Source organism: Pterocles gutturalis, unplaced genomic scaffold (genome assembly GCF_000699245.1).
Source record: "Pterocles gutturalis isolate BGI_N339 unplaced genomic scaffold, ASM69924v1 scaffold21264, whole genome shotgun sequence".
In the NCBI taxonomy this organism is placed as follows: domain Eukaryota; kingdom Metazoa; phylum Chordata; class Aves; order Pterocliformes; family Pteroclidae; genus Pterocles; species Pterocles gutturalis.
This window is the reverse complement of record NW_010128816.1, coordinates 42,492-57,123: the sequence shown is the minus strand read 5'-3', so window position 1 is coordinate 57,123 and position 14,632 is coordinate 42,492. Positions and strand designations below refer to the sequence as shown.

At 39.1% G+C, this 14,632-nt stretch overlaps 1 protein-coding gene across 1 annotated transcript in view; it reads left to right on the top strand.

The window, feature by feature from the left end:
* Positions 1-14,632, top strand: part of PRKDC (protein kinase, DNA-activated, catalytic polypeptide) — a gene marked incomplete at its 5' end in the record, with an annotated part of 67,708 nt that overhangs the window by 17,680 nt on the left and 35,396 nt on the right. The window contains 15 exons of the mRNA XM_010079760.1: positions 437-641; positions 3,481-3,659; positions 4,724-4,892; positions 5,448-5,513; positions 5,933-6,005; positions 6,226-6,374; positions 7,619-7,756; positions 7,940-8,059; positions 9,015-9,158; positions 9,372-9,523; positions 10,135-10,266; positions 10,705-10,816; positions 13,603-13,727; positions 13,821-13,970; positions 14,391-14,564. Of these exons, the coding sequence (XP_010078062.1) occupies positions 437-641; positions 3,481-3,659; positions 4,724-4,892; positions 5,448-5,513; positions 5,933-6,005; positions 6,226-6,374; positions 7,619-7,756; positions 7,940-8,059; positions 9,015-9,158; positions 9,372-9,523; positions 10,135-10,266; positions 10,705-10,816; positions 13,603-13,727; positions 13,821-13,970; positions 14,391-14,564 (2,088 nt within the window). The remainder of the gene's footprint in view (positions 1-436; positions 642-3,480; positions 3,660-4,723; positions 4,893-5,447; positions 5,514-5,932; positions 6,006-6,225; positions 6,375-7,618; positions 7,757-7,939; positions 8,060-9,014; positions 9,159-9,371; positions 9,524-10,134; positions 10,267-10,704; positions 10,817-13,602; positions 13,728-13,820; positions 13,971-14,390; positions 14,565-14,632) is intronic.

The following is a 14,632-nucleotide window of genomic DNA, read 5'->3' as shown; positions in this document are numbered from 1 at the left end:
TCCCATTTTTGAAGTTTTTATAAAATTATTCAGAACAACAGTTCATCTAGTACTGGAACACTTGATGGGCCACAGAAGAACCTGATAATAGTGAAGTCTCCTTTTTTCTTTCTTTGCCCCCAACCTTCATGTATACCATATCAATATTTTTTAGGTTGTTCAGTGAAAAAAAGACTGAGAAGGCTAATGATTACTTTTGGGTTAGGCTAACAAAGATATACAAACAAGTTTACCATCTGTTGAAGAGTACGAAGCTGCAGTTTTCTTTGGAGAGCTCCACAATAAGTGGTGAATCAAACTGATCTTGCATGTTGTATAGGATGATAACCCTGGAGGGTGTGAATGCAGACAATAAAAATTCTAAATGTCAGAGAGGTTTGGAACATAAATGGAGTCTGTAAAAGAGTTTTAATATTGAGATTTCCATCTTGTTTAGGAGCACCACGGACAAACAAGTGATACTGTTGGACACTGTTCACAAAATGTTCCAGAGTGAAGACCTTTCAAATACTACCCGTCAAGCATTTATGGATCGCTCCCTCCTCACTCTTCTGTGGCACTGCAGCTTGGATGCACTGAGAGAATTCTTTGTCAAGATTATAGTACAGGCTATGGATGCACTTAATTCCAGGTTTACAAAGGTGTGAATTTTTTTTTTTTTTAAAGATTGAGTAAGGGCTAATAAAATGTTGGTGTTGGAATGTACATTTTGTTTGAGTGAGACACTAATTGAAACCATTTGCTTTCCAGTTTTCTGTATCTTGGAGCAGAAGTTTGTGCCAATTACATAGTTTGGTTATTAGCAAGAAACTTTTCTTTGTTCCCAATACACTGTTGCTTTGAAGTGAATGTGTATTTTTATATCTACTGTGTATAAAAATTGAAGTTGGAATGTTATGTCTATATATTTAAAGGGGTCTGAAGTTCTGTCAAAAGCAAAAACCCATTGTAACTTTGAAATATAAAAGCTGTATAAAATTGTAGGCTATTACTATGTTGTAAGAGAGAGGATTTCAACCTCCATAAAGAAAGCTCTTAAATTAGGTGCCTTACTTCTAGAGAAAGAAACACATCTTATAATCATTGCAATAATCTTTTAGTAAGGGATTAGGAGCACAAATCATCCTTTCTCTATTTACAGCCTATCCTCCAATTTAGAGTATAGTTATAGGCAATTATGTCAGTGGAGGTCTCTTTGCTCCCATGGTTTTTCTGATGCAGCTGTTTAAAGGCAGCAGGACAAACAAGATGCTGAAATGATTCATATTTAGTAATACTTATTAAAAACAAAATGCTAAAACCCAGACTTACGTAGAGTCACCTCCACCACCATTCTGTTGCTGTAAATGTTGGCACCAAACTGAGGTGCATAAAGAAGCTCATGAGTGATACTCACTATGTTTCTTTAAATTCATTAGCAACAGGAGGAGGGCTAAGAAGAACCTCCATCCTTTATTCAGTGCAGGGGGAAACATAGTGACAATGGATGAGGAAAAAGCTGAGGTACTTAATGTCATCTTTGCCTCAGTCGTTAATAGTAAGACCAGTTGTTCTCTAGTTACCCAGCCCCCTGAGCTGGAAGACAGGGACAGGGAACAGAATGAAGCCCCCATAATCCAAGAGGAAATGGTCAGCGACCTGCTACACCACTTACACATGATTCTATGGGGCCGGATGGGATCCACCCAGGATTACTGAGGGAGATGGCAGAGGTGCTCACCAAGTCACTTTCTATCGTTTATCAGCAGTCCTAGCTAACCAAGGAGGTCCCATTTGACTGCAGGTTAGCAAACGTGATGTGCATCTACAGGAAGGGCTAGAAGGAGGATCCAGGGAACTACAGGCCTGTCAGTCTGACCTTGGTGCCAGGGAAGGTTATGGAGCAGATCATTGTGCATGACATCCCACAGCACATACATGACAACCACATGATCAGGCCCATTCAGTGTGGGTTTATGAAAGGCAGGTCCTGCTTGACTGACCTGATCTCCTTCTCTGACAAGGTGACCCACTTAGGGGATCAGGGAAAGGCTGTGGATGTTGTCTGCCTAGATTTTAATAAAGCCTTTTGACACAGTTTCTCACAGCATTCTCTTGGAGAAACTGGCTGCGCAGGGCTTGGACAGGCATACTCTTTGCTGGGTGAAAAACTGGCTGGATGGCTGGGTCTGAAGAGTTGTGATGAATGAAGTTAAATCCAGTTGGCAGCTGGTCATAGGTGGTGTTCCCCAGGGCTCAGTATTGGGGCCGGTTTGGATGAGGACATCCAGTGGACCCTCATTAAGTTTGTGGACAACAGCAAGTTGGGTGGGAGTATTGATCTGCTTGAGGGTAGGAAGTCTCTACAGAGGGATCTGGACAGGCTGGGTCAATGGGCTGAGGCCAGTTGTGTGAGGTTCAACAAGGCTCAGGGCCGGGTCCTGCACTTGGATCCCGACAACCCCCTGCAACGCTGCAGGCTTGGGGAAGAGTGGCTGGAAAGCTGCCTAGCAGAAAAGGACCTAGGGGTGTTGGTCGACAGCAGTATGCACAGGTGGCCAAGAAGGCCAACGGCATCCTGGCCTGTATCAGAAACAGTGTGGCCAGCAGGACTAGGGAAGTGATTGTGCCCCTGGACTCGGCACTGGTGAGGCCGCACCTTGAACACTGTGTGCTGTTTTTGGCCTCTCACCACAAGAAAGATGTTGAGGTGCTGGAGCAGGCCCAGAGAAGGGCAACGAAGCTGGTGAAGGGTCTGGAGCACAGGTCTGATGAGGAGCAGCAGCTGAGGGAACTGGGGTTGTTTAGCCTGGAGAAAAGGAGGCTGAGGGGAGACCTTATCCCTCTCTAGTGCCACCTGAAGGGAGGTTGTAGTGACGTGGGTGTCAATCTCTTCTCCCAAGTAACAAGCAGTAGAACAAGAGGAAATGGCCTAGAGTTGTGCTGAGGAGGCTTAGGTTGCATATTACAAAAAATTTCTTCACCAGAAGGGTTTTCAAGCCCTGCAACAGGCTGCTCAGGGAAGTAGTGGAGTCACCATCCCTGGTGGTATTTAAAAGACATGTAGATGTACTTAGGGACATGGTTTAGTGATGGATTTGGCAGTGTTAGGTTAATGGTTGGACTTGATGGTCTTAAAGGTCTTTTCCAACCTGAACGAATCTATGATTCTGTGGTGACAGGTATGTATATCTTGCTTACAGGTGTCATGAGTCTGAGCCATTGTTATTCTGCTTATTTTACTCCAATATCACTATAATGATTTAGGCCAATTGTAGTTAAGACAGTTTACCTGACAAAGAGCAGGTCAAAAATAGTTTTAGTAACTGTATTATGCAGGAACTCAGAAAAACTCTTTTACTATCATCAGCTCTTTTCTCTGTTTTGGAAGGCAGAGGTAAGCTGAAGGCTGTTTAGTAGAAACTAGAGTAAATGTGGAGCCACCTAGGAAGGGCAGGATCCAGGAAATGTGTTCCTGAGGTTTTGCTTATTTTTTTGCAGTCCAATGAATATACTTTTGATACACAAGTCACCAAGAAAATGGGGTATTACAAGCTGCTAGAAGTGATGTATGTGCGTCTTTCAAAAGAGGATGTTTACTCCAAGGACTCTAAAATTAACCAAGCTTACCGTGGCTCTATGAGTGTAGAAGGAAATGAACTTACCAAGACGCTAATAAAGTAAGACTATTATTTCTCTTATTTTCTTTTAATTTCTAATTAGGTTTTGTGCAAGTACGCTTTTTTAAGTATGCCATGTAAAGATTGATTTTGCTTAAGGATAAATGTAGTCTGTGCTGTAGCTTTAGATTTTAAGGAATACACAATATTGAGTTTGTGTTGATAGAATGGTCTCTGATGTAGACTACAATCCTATGTCAGGATAGCTTTTGCTTCCTGTTTTTGCCTTTTTATTTCAATTTGTTAAGCTTGTGCTTTTATTTTTGCTTTTCGATGTGATTCTTGGCCTTTAATTTGTGTTTTCACTATTTCAGTTTCAGTATACTTATGCATTTATGTAGAGTATGGTTCTGTGTTGTAAGATAGATATTTATCTGATTGATGAGAAGGTGGATGGATTTTCATTTACATTTCCTAATATTGCAGCACAACCAGTAGGTGTAATTTGGTTTAATCGCCACTGCAGAGCGGCACAAAAGATTAATACTGAATAGATACGCTAATTAATATTACTTTGTTTATTAGTTTGAAAAAATGTTTGAATTGCTGTTCATTTTCTTGTTTTGTTTTAATTTCGTTTTACAATACTATGTCCTGTGAGGACGTTAAAGAATTTCTTGTCTATGATTTGCAGAAGATCTAGAAATGGCTCTGGGCAAAAGACGTGTAAAAATTGTGTCTAAAATGGTTTTCTCTGGCTAATCTATAGCATAGCTTAGCATGCTTATCCATTCATAATTTCTTGGGAAAGGACCATCAGAGATTTGTGCATGGATTGAAACATATCTCCATCTTATCTGAAAATGGCCTTCTCTTGTATCCCTGACATTAAGGACCACTGTGTAAATACTTGGTGAAGTTGGCTTTGTCATTGCTGAATGGTTCCATTTCAACACAATATACCTGCAGAGAACCTGAACATGTCTGAGGTGGTTTAATGCCAATACTGCTATAATAATAAAGATCTCCTGAAATTCTTTTGATTCACTGGTCTCTGGGGCCTTTCCTGTGCTTCTTAAAAAACAAAACTTCTGATGGTGTGTTCTTGCCTGTTTTATTTTAAGGTCGTGCTATGATGCATTTACAGAAAACATGGCAGGAGAGAGTCAGCTGTTGGAGAAGAGGAGACAGTATCACTGTGCAGCATATAATTGTGCTATTGCTGTTATCAGTTGTGTCTTCACTGAAAGTAAATTTTATCAAGGCTTTCTTTTTACAGAAAAATCAGAAAAGGTGAGAAACTGTTGTTGCTGTGAGAAGGTTTCCTGAGCATAAGACACAAAGTGATTTTGCTTGATTGCAATAAATTAAAGAATCAAACCTGAATGACATACGATTACATTAACAAGCTACCTCATGAGACAATAGAAGGAGTCATATCTGACTTTCTTGCATCCTTCATGCAGTTGAATTACTGATGAAGGTTTTACCATATGTTTGGGAATGGGTGAAGTAGTGATACATTTACCCTGTTTTCCCTCCACTCTCAATCAGTTTTCTAAAATATGAGAGGGAAAAGAGCTATTGCTTAGATTCTCCTGTGCTTGGAATATACTTTAAATAAGAGATACTCTCTTTACAGAACACATTGTCTGTGCTGTGAATTCTTGAGTAGCTGAGTAGCAAAATTTTCCTAAGTATTGATCTAGAAGAGAAAACATGTCATATTTTCTATTTTTTTGTGTTGATCTGTTGTTTTTTTAAGAAGAAAAAAAAATATGTTCGGAGCAATTGTTATTGTATGCAGCATTATAACTTTGATATTTCCAAACATGCTTTGGTTTGCAGAACTTGCTGATTTTTGAAAATTTGATAGACCTGAAGCGTCAGTATACATTTCCTGTGGAAATTGAGGTGAGTGGAATTTCTGGGCTTCAGTATTCTAAGTAAAAAATGAGTGTGGCTTTAACAGTGTTGTCACTGTAGACGAGGTCAATTCTCACATACAGAGGAAAAGGATTCCATAGGGAATAAAAAATGACTACTCCTCTATTGTCTTAAAATACATTTTTCTGAGAGAAATTCAGACTTGAAATTAGAACACACCTGCAGTGCACATAACTTTATACTTTTTAGCAATCTTACTCTGGTAATGAATGGCTGTAGGAATAAGTAATTGAACTGTTGTTCTGTAGCATTAATAATTTACAGCATGGGTTTTCCATTCATGTTAAATGGTTTTCATCATTTTTGTCAGTTCTGTAAACGAATAATTGTCAATAGACTGTAAATAAAAAATAATTAATTTTCAGTCTTTATTTCTTGCTCTTTAGGTGCCTCTGGAAAGGAAGAAGCGGTACATTGCTATAAGAAAGGAGGCCAGGGATGCAGGGAATAGCGATCAGGGTATGAAAGCCATTTATGGCTGAAAAAAATGCCTTCTTACCTTTCATACAGTGTTTATTGATGTGTTGCTAATTGGCTTCTACAATAGCAGTAACACATAAAAGCTTTCCACGTACTTCATCTAACAACCAATTCCCACCCACCTTCAAGTTTTAGTGGCCAATGAAGGCTTGCTTCTTGTAATTACCTTGATTAATGGTCTATTCTTTTTCCCATTTAGATGAACCCAAGTATTTAGCTTCTGCATCATATATGATGGATAGCAGTCTGAGTGAAGAAATGAGTCAGTTTGATTTTTCTACTGGAGTCCAAGCTTTTTCTTATGGCTCCCAAGATGTTACATCTAGCAGCGCTCGTTTCAGGAGAAAGGTAATTTAGTGACTTAAGTGCTGTGAGGAAGAAAAGTTTTATGCTTTCTAGCAATTGCATAAGTTTATAGGGGTAGAGAAAGAGAAGTTTCTAGTCTCCTTTATTTGTTCTACTTGGCTGAGGCTGGGTTCCTCCATAAGATGAGGGAGGGGGACTTGAGCTGTATTGTGTTGGTCATTTTTCTTCTTTCCTCCCTCCTCTGTCTACAGCTGGAGAAAAGCAAGTAGAGCACTACCTTGGGTTTCTAAAGTTGAGTAATGTGAGTGAAGTCCAGCCTGAGTGTAAAAAGGTGGCTTGTGACTTTGTCTGCACTCTGGAGTATCCTGCAATGGTTGTGTTTTGCTGTTAGGCACCTGGTTTCCTTATTTCCCTCTTCTTTTGGTCTTTGAAGGCACTTGACCAAGCTGGTTATATCAGATGTATGGAATAAATGATCAAACCCTTTATTATTTTTGTACCTCTGTTGTGGCACCTTGTGTTTAACTGTTGCTCTTGGAAGAACAGTAATATCTTTCAAGACTTGAAGTTGTGTTCCTTCTGCAGTCAAGTGATGCCTCATCAACTGTAACACTGATAGGATAGATTTTTGTTATAAAACAGAAGGAAGCTTGCAAAAGTATTGTAGACAGTGGAGATGAAATCTGTCAAAATAACTGTTAACATTGGTAAAGATAAACTGTTTCCATGTTTTGGAGCAAGGAAGTGTTTTCGCTGCAGAAAGGTATCAGAAATGTTAACCAGAAATGTACTTTCTATCTGATTTGTGTAGTATTGTAATGTCTAACTATAAACAATTTTATTTTGTGATTTACCCTATGTAGCAAAAGAGAGAGCTGCAGTGGTTTCTAGTCATTGCGAAACAACACATCCGTAAAAATAGGGCTTTTCCCCCCCTTTTCCACACATTCTTTCAGCTATGAAATTATATAGTTTCTATGAGGTTCAGCTAACTTTTCCTGCTTCCACCGGTTGCCACACCTATCCTTGCAGACAGTAGAGACAGAGTAGCATGAAGTTGACGTCTGTTGACATAGAAAGTAAAAGATGTGCACAGCTGGTGTGTATATATGTATATTTGGGAGGTGTCTGTTTGAACAACACCTTTGGTGTATTCCCTGTTGGGCACACTGAGTGTATAGTCAAATCTGTAAACACAGATAAGATCAGAATGACTCACAGCATTATCATGATTTAAAAGAAAATACAGTGTTATTATTCATCATGATAACACTTTCTTTTTTCAGGAGCCCACAGAATACATGCCTTTAAATGATGAGATGGAACTGGAAATGGATGAACTCAACCAACATGAATGTATGGCTTCTATGACCACTCTGATTAAACATATGCAGAGGAACCAGATCACACCCAAAGTGGAGGAGGCCAGTATTAACCAAAAAGTTGGCATTTTTTCACTAACTGTACTAAGTAAAGGGAGTCATGAATGAGTTTTCATGGCTGTAATATAATGAGACCTGTGTGGCTCAAGCTGGGGTCTTTTTGGCTTGGTAAGCCTGTTTGGTCCAGGAAGTGAGCTGATTTTTGCTCATCTTTTCTAATTTCAGGGGACGGTTCCGGTAGATCTTCCTCTTTGGATGAAATTTCTGCATGGCAAATTAGGAAACCCATCAGTACCGCTAAATATTCGCCTCTTCATAGCAAAACTAATTGTTAATACTGAGGATGTGAGTAATTTTTTTGTCATATATTTTCTGTTGACATAACGGGTTGTATTATAATGTCAACTGTGTAACTCTTCTTGTGAGGTAAAATATTTCATCAGCTGAGACTTTTGGAGTATTCAAATTGAGTAGTTTGTTGTGATAAAAGAGATTACATTCATAGCCCAAAATTCCAGATAATGCCAGTATTTTGAATGTAATATAAATACTTTTTCTCCCAAACTCTACTTCTATAAATAGAGGGTGTCTACAATATGTGTCTTCTGTAAACTATGAAGTAATTGATTCATTGACACTGGGCAAGAGGTATGGCTGGTTATGTTTGCGATCGTTGAAGGAGCAAATATAATGGTTTTTTTAATGGTCACAGATGAGTTTTATGGAAAGCCTTAGAGCTAAATGATATTCTGGTTGCAGAAAGATATTAAGATAGCAAAATGTGTCTTTGCCTGAGAAGGAACTTTTTCTAATTCTCATTATTGGGTAAAAAATTCTCATCCTCTTCCGTGCAGTGATTTTAAAGTACAGTGTTTCTGTCTGAAATATTCCAAATCCAAAATACAAAAAGGGTGAATTTCAGAATTAATTCAAGAAGCTTTAACACCCACTTAATGCTGCTTTCTTAGTAAAGCTGTCTGAAATGGAAGGGTAGATGAATAACATTCTTTCAAACCCTTAAGGGGCAGGTTTTCTGTGTGAGAGCCGTATTATGTTGACCCTAGTGAAATAATTTTATGTGAACACTTGGTTAAAGGTTTCTAAGCAGAAGTGAGGAATATAGTTATGGATACTTGCTATTTTAACATTATCTTAAAATTTTTGTGGTTATTGCTTCAGCGGTTAAGCAAAGTGATAGGAGGTTGATTTAGCAATTCTAGCTGTAATGATTATTGAACAATAGGTTATTGAATAGTTGTGTAATTCGTACTTGATCACTGATTCTCCTGTTTTTCCATAGGTTTTCCGACCTTATGCAAAGCAGTGGCTTGGTCCATTGCTGCAGCTTGTTGTTTCTGGGAACAATGGAGGTGAAGGGATTCATTACATGGTAGTGGAAATAGTAGTTACTATCCTTTCCTGGACAAGTGTAACCACTCCCAAAGTAAGGAAATGTGAAATTCATTTTTATTATTATTGTGACTATTTGGTAAAGAATAAGTGAGTTTGTTATTATGCAATTACAATTATTTTCTACATCACTGTTTCTTTTAGATATTAACTTCAAAAATAGCTTGTTTACTTGCTTGCTTTCATAAAACAATGTATGCCCTTGCGTTGGAGTCACTATGTTTGGTTTTGCTCCTGTTCACTGTAGGGGAATATTAAGGATGAGATTTTAGCTAACAGATTGCTTGAATTCTTGATGAAGAATGCCTTTCACCAAAAACGAGCTGTGTTCAAACACAATCTGGAAATCATAAAGACAGTTATAGAGTGTTGGAAGAACTGTCTTGCCATACCTTACAGGTAAGCATTTAGACAATTGCTTTCTTTTATCAATAATTCAAGAATATAAGTTAACATTATCAAAGTAGATGAAAACTTAAATTCAGCTGCAATAGTAAACTTTCTGTCCCTAGAGCTGACAGTAGAACTTCATAACTGAACTCTCCAAAGATTGTAACTTAATTTGCAAAACGACAAGGAGAGAGATGGGGCAAATATGTAGAGGATTACAACAGCAACAACAAAAGCAGGAGTCATCTCTGCAAAGACTTAGATTTTATTTGAAGTTTTGGACATTATCATGGAATATTGGTGCACTCTTAGTAGGACTTCTGAAATCTGCTGTGCTCCTGAACGTTTTGCAGAGAATTTGTGTGGGCTTACAATCTCTTTTTAGATAATTTTTTTTTCTTGCAAAGACTTCTTTATTAAAGCTAAATACTTGTTTCTGAATACATGCTTTTTGCTGGTTTTGGTGGGAGTGTATGTGCATATATACATACTTTCTGGTAGTTTTCGTGGGGTTTTATGTATGTATATGTATATATATGTATATACACAGTGAGTGATTTATGATATGTATATTTTGGGGTTTTCATGTATATCATTATGTTTATGTTTTTATCCAACAGTTTAATATTTGAAAAGTTTTCTAGTGGAGATCCTGATACAAAGGACAACTCAGTGGGAATTCAACTGCTGGGAATTGTTCTTGCTAACAATTTACCTCCCTTTGACCCGAAGTGTGAAATAGATCGTGTCAGGTGAGAAATGCAGCTTTTTGGAGAATTATTTTGGTAAAAGCTTAAGAAAAAGAGAGCAAGTCTAACTTGTCAGTGTAAAGTATGGGAGCCAGATTGCTCGTTTATTGGAATAATTTGTCCTATCAGCCTTTTGCTATTGTCTGTCAGAGGTAATGCTTTTCTAGCTGCAAATTTAGATAAACATTTATTTTGGAAAATATCTAGAAGGATGTAAGCCTTTTTACAGTGGGCCTCAGGGTTGCAGTTTCATGGAAATTAAGTGTCAGGAATTGCCAAAGCAGGGATTTGAGACACTGAAGCTGGAAATACATGCTGTGCTGTATTCAGCTCTTCTAAAAGCAGTTACTGTTCCCCTAGGGAGCTCAGGTGAGTTTTCTGTTTCAGTTTAAAATTAGATGCTGAAGTCATGGCTTACAGCAAGTCTACCTTTTGTGTTAGATATTTTCAGGCTTTGATCAGCAACATGGGCTTATTAAAGTATAAAGAAGTTTATGCGGCTGCAGCAGAAGTGTTGGGACTTGCTCTTGGATACGTTGCTGAGAGAGAAAATGTAAGTGAATGGTACTGTGTGTTTGACCATTCCTGTCTTAATTCTATGTATATCTTTTATATGACTACTCAATTGATCTCCAAAAATCAATGCATCTGAATCTCAACAATCTCTGTCTAACAGATTGAGATAAAGTTCTAAACTATTAACTCGAGCAAAAGAATTTGAGAGCAGATTAAGTGCAGAGTTTTTGCCCTGGTGTTTTGGAGCTGACAGTGATGGTTAGACATAGAATGGTTTGGGTTGGAAGGGACCTTAAAGATCATCGAGTTCCAACCCCCCTGCTATGGGCAGGGACACCTCCCACCAGCCCAGGTTGCTCAAAGCCTCATCCAGCCTGGCCTTGAACACCTCCAGGGATGGGGCATCCACAACTTCCCTGGGCAACCTGGGCCAGTGCCTTGCCACCCTCACAGTGAAAAATTTCTTGCTAATATCTAATCTAATTCTACCCTCTTTCAGCTTAAATCCATTACCCCTCATCCTATCACTCCACTTCCTGATAGAGTGCCTCCCCATCTCTCCTGTAGGTCCCCTTTAGGTACAGGTCTCCCCGGCGCCTTGTCTTCTCCAGGCTGAACAACTCTCAGCCTGCCCTCAGAGGGGAGGACAGTGCTCCAGCCCTCTGATCATCTTTGTGGCCCTCCTCTGAACTCACTCCAACAGGTCCATGTCCTTCTTATGTTGGGGGCCCCATAGCTGGATGCAGTCCTCCAGGTGGGGTCTCACAAGAGCAGAGAAGAGGGGAAGGATCACCTCCTTCGACCTGCTGGTCACACTTCTTTTGATGCAGCCCAGGACATGGTTCGTTTTCTGGGCTGAAAGTGCACATTGCTGGGTCACGTTGAGCTTTTCATCAACCAACACCCCCAAGTCCTTCTCCTCAGAGCTGCTCTCTATCCATCTCCCCCCAGCCTGTATTTGTGCTTGGGATTGCCTTGACCCATGTGCAGGACCTTGAACTTGGCCTTGTTGAACTTCTTGAGGTTTGCATTGGCCCACCTCTCAAGCCTGTGCAGGTCCCTCTCGATGGCATCCCTTCCCTCCAGCGTGTCCACCACACCACACAGCTTGGTGTTGTCAGCAAACTTTCTGAGGGTGCACTCAATCCCGCTATCCATGTCTCTGACAAAGGTGTTAAATAATACCGACCCCTGCAGAACATCACTCAGACATTGAGCCATTGACCACAACTCTTTGAGTGCAACAATCCAGGCAATTTCTTGGTCATGAGTGGTCATTCTGTCAAATCCATGTCTCTCCGATTTAGAGATAAGGATGTAATGCAGGACAGCATGAAATGCTTTGCACAAGTCCAGGTAGATGATGTCAGTTGCTCTTCCCTTATCCACCAACGCTGTAACCCTGTCATAGAAGGCCACCAGATTTGTCAGGCATGATTTGCCCTTAATGAAGCTGTGCTGGCTGTCACCAATCACCTCCTTGTTTTCCATATACCTTAGCATAGTTTCAAGAAGGATCTGCTCCATGATTTTGCTGGTCACAGAGGTGAGACTAACTGATCTCTAATTCACTGGGTCTTCCTGAGGTCTGGTCTCTCTCTGAGGCATTATTCAGCTTTTGCCAACAAGCAACACTGGTATGGTACTTTAAAGTTTGGTTTGGTTTTTTGTTAAGAAAAAAGAAAAAAAATGCAAGTTGGGAGGTTTGGGGCTACCTTTTGAGTATGTATATCTGAGGATGTTTAATAGCTAAGTTTTGATATAAAATTTAAAGGTATTGTATTTAATTTTGAATCCAGTTATTTTCTGGCTGGTGGATAGGGTGAATGCAAAACTGTTATTCACCAAATCCTACAGTACTAGAACTAGGGAATAGTGCTTGATGATCACAGAAATATGTTTGAGACAGATGCTAGAAGTACTTCATGCAACTGTTGGTAAACTTCCAGAATTTGTTGCCAGAAGAGGCTCTAGGGTTAAGTAGCATCAGCAGCTTCAAAGAGAAATTGGGCAAATTCATGCACAGAAAAATTAATGAACAGGTTCTAAAAACAATAGAGAACAAGGTACACTCTAAGATCCCTAATCTAATGACATAGTGCATGTTGGGCTGCATGAGAGAAAATGAGGACCAGGCTCATGTGCTCCCCCTAAATATTGTACTGCACTTGCTATTGGAGACAAAAATACAAAGATACTGGATAGGTGGATTATTAGTCTGATCTTGTAGGTTGTTCTTATTTTTCTTCCTACTGTTCTTACTTTTCTTTCCCACTTTAATTGTGTTATGGTTGTTCTTTCACAGTTTGTAGAGCAATATTTCGTAAATTGAATTCTTGCAGTCTTCTCTTTCAGAGTCTTCCAAGTTCCATTATAAGCAGTAGTTTGAATAAATGAGCAAAGGTGGTGCAAATAATTTATTGTATACAAAGCTCATTTCTTTGACATTGAGAGAAGGGTGCTGATTATTTTTCCCTTTTTCACTAAAAATTTTTTTACATTAACAAAATGGAAATCTGACGTACCATATGAGAAGCTACTTATTATTTATGTAAGCATACTAAGCAACTTGTATTTCAAAATTAAGGTGTTGGTTCCAAACCAATCAAAGGAAGCTCACAAGTGTGTTGTTTAAGCAGGCAATAGCGTTTCAGCCAGGCATAGCTGTACAGCAGCCATGAAGCACTATAGAGGTCAAGATGAGGTGGGTGGATCTTACCCAGCAAAATGCCCTAGAATCAAACAGTACAGCAGCAGAACTAGTCATTAAGGCGGTTGTGAGTTTCATGGCTATGCTTGTCTTACTGTCTTTCTCACTTTCAGGTATTTGAAGATCCAGTTTATGATTGTGTCATAAGACAATTAAAACATCATCAGAACACCCAACAGGATAAGTTTATTCAATGCCTGAATAAGATTGTTAAGAATTTTCCACCTCTTGCTGACAGGTATGTCATGATTTTCATGGTATGTTCATTGTAAATGTAGAGCAATAATAGAAAATAATTTGCTTTTCTGTGTGTGCTTCTGGTTATGTTAAGGTTTATGAACGCAGTATTCTTTCTGATACCCAAACTTCATGGTGTGATGAAAACCTACTGTCTGGAAGTAATAATGTGCCGGGCAGAAGAAATACCTGATCTTCACTTGCAGTTGAAGGGTAAAGACTTTATCCAGATCATGAATCACAGGTGAGTTGTTATGTGATTACAAAAGTGGATGCATAGTCTAAACTTCTTGATAACATTTTCTGTGCTGGCCATGACATTTTTACATTCAGAAGCATTTATAATTTGTGTTCATTTTTTGGTCACTGCTCTCCTAATTTGAGCTAGTGGAATCTGGGAGTTAAGTATTAAGATGGTTAGCTCACTATTTAAAACAAACAAAAAGCCCTAAATAGCATTAAGTTGAAACACCACTGGGATGTGAATGTCTGTAGTATGTAGTAGCTTATATTCTTACACTTAGGTTGAACTCAGAAGTATTTCTCTAAAGCTGTCCATGCAAAAACATATGTTATTGCCAAAACCTAAACTGATCTTCTGATTCTTGTGTAGCAGTGAAGAGAAAAGCAATGTAACTATAATTTTTTTCCCCTCTCTTTTTAGGGATGATGAAAGGCAAAGGGTTTGTTTGGATATAGTCTACAAGATGCTATCTAAACTAAAACCTCTAGAACTTAAAGAACTTCTTCCTGGAGTGACAGGGTTCATTTCTCACCCTTCTGGGATATGTCGACAGCGCATGTATGATATTCTGATGTGGATTTATGATAATTACAGGTGGGTATTCACAGCAGTTGTTGTCTTTCAGAGATTTGTCACAGGCAGAGTAAAAGTGCTTGTATCCC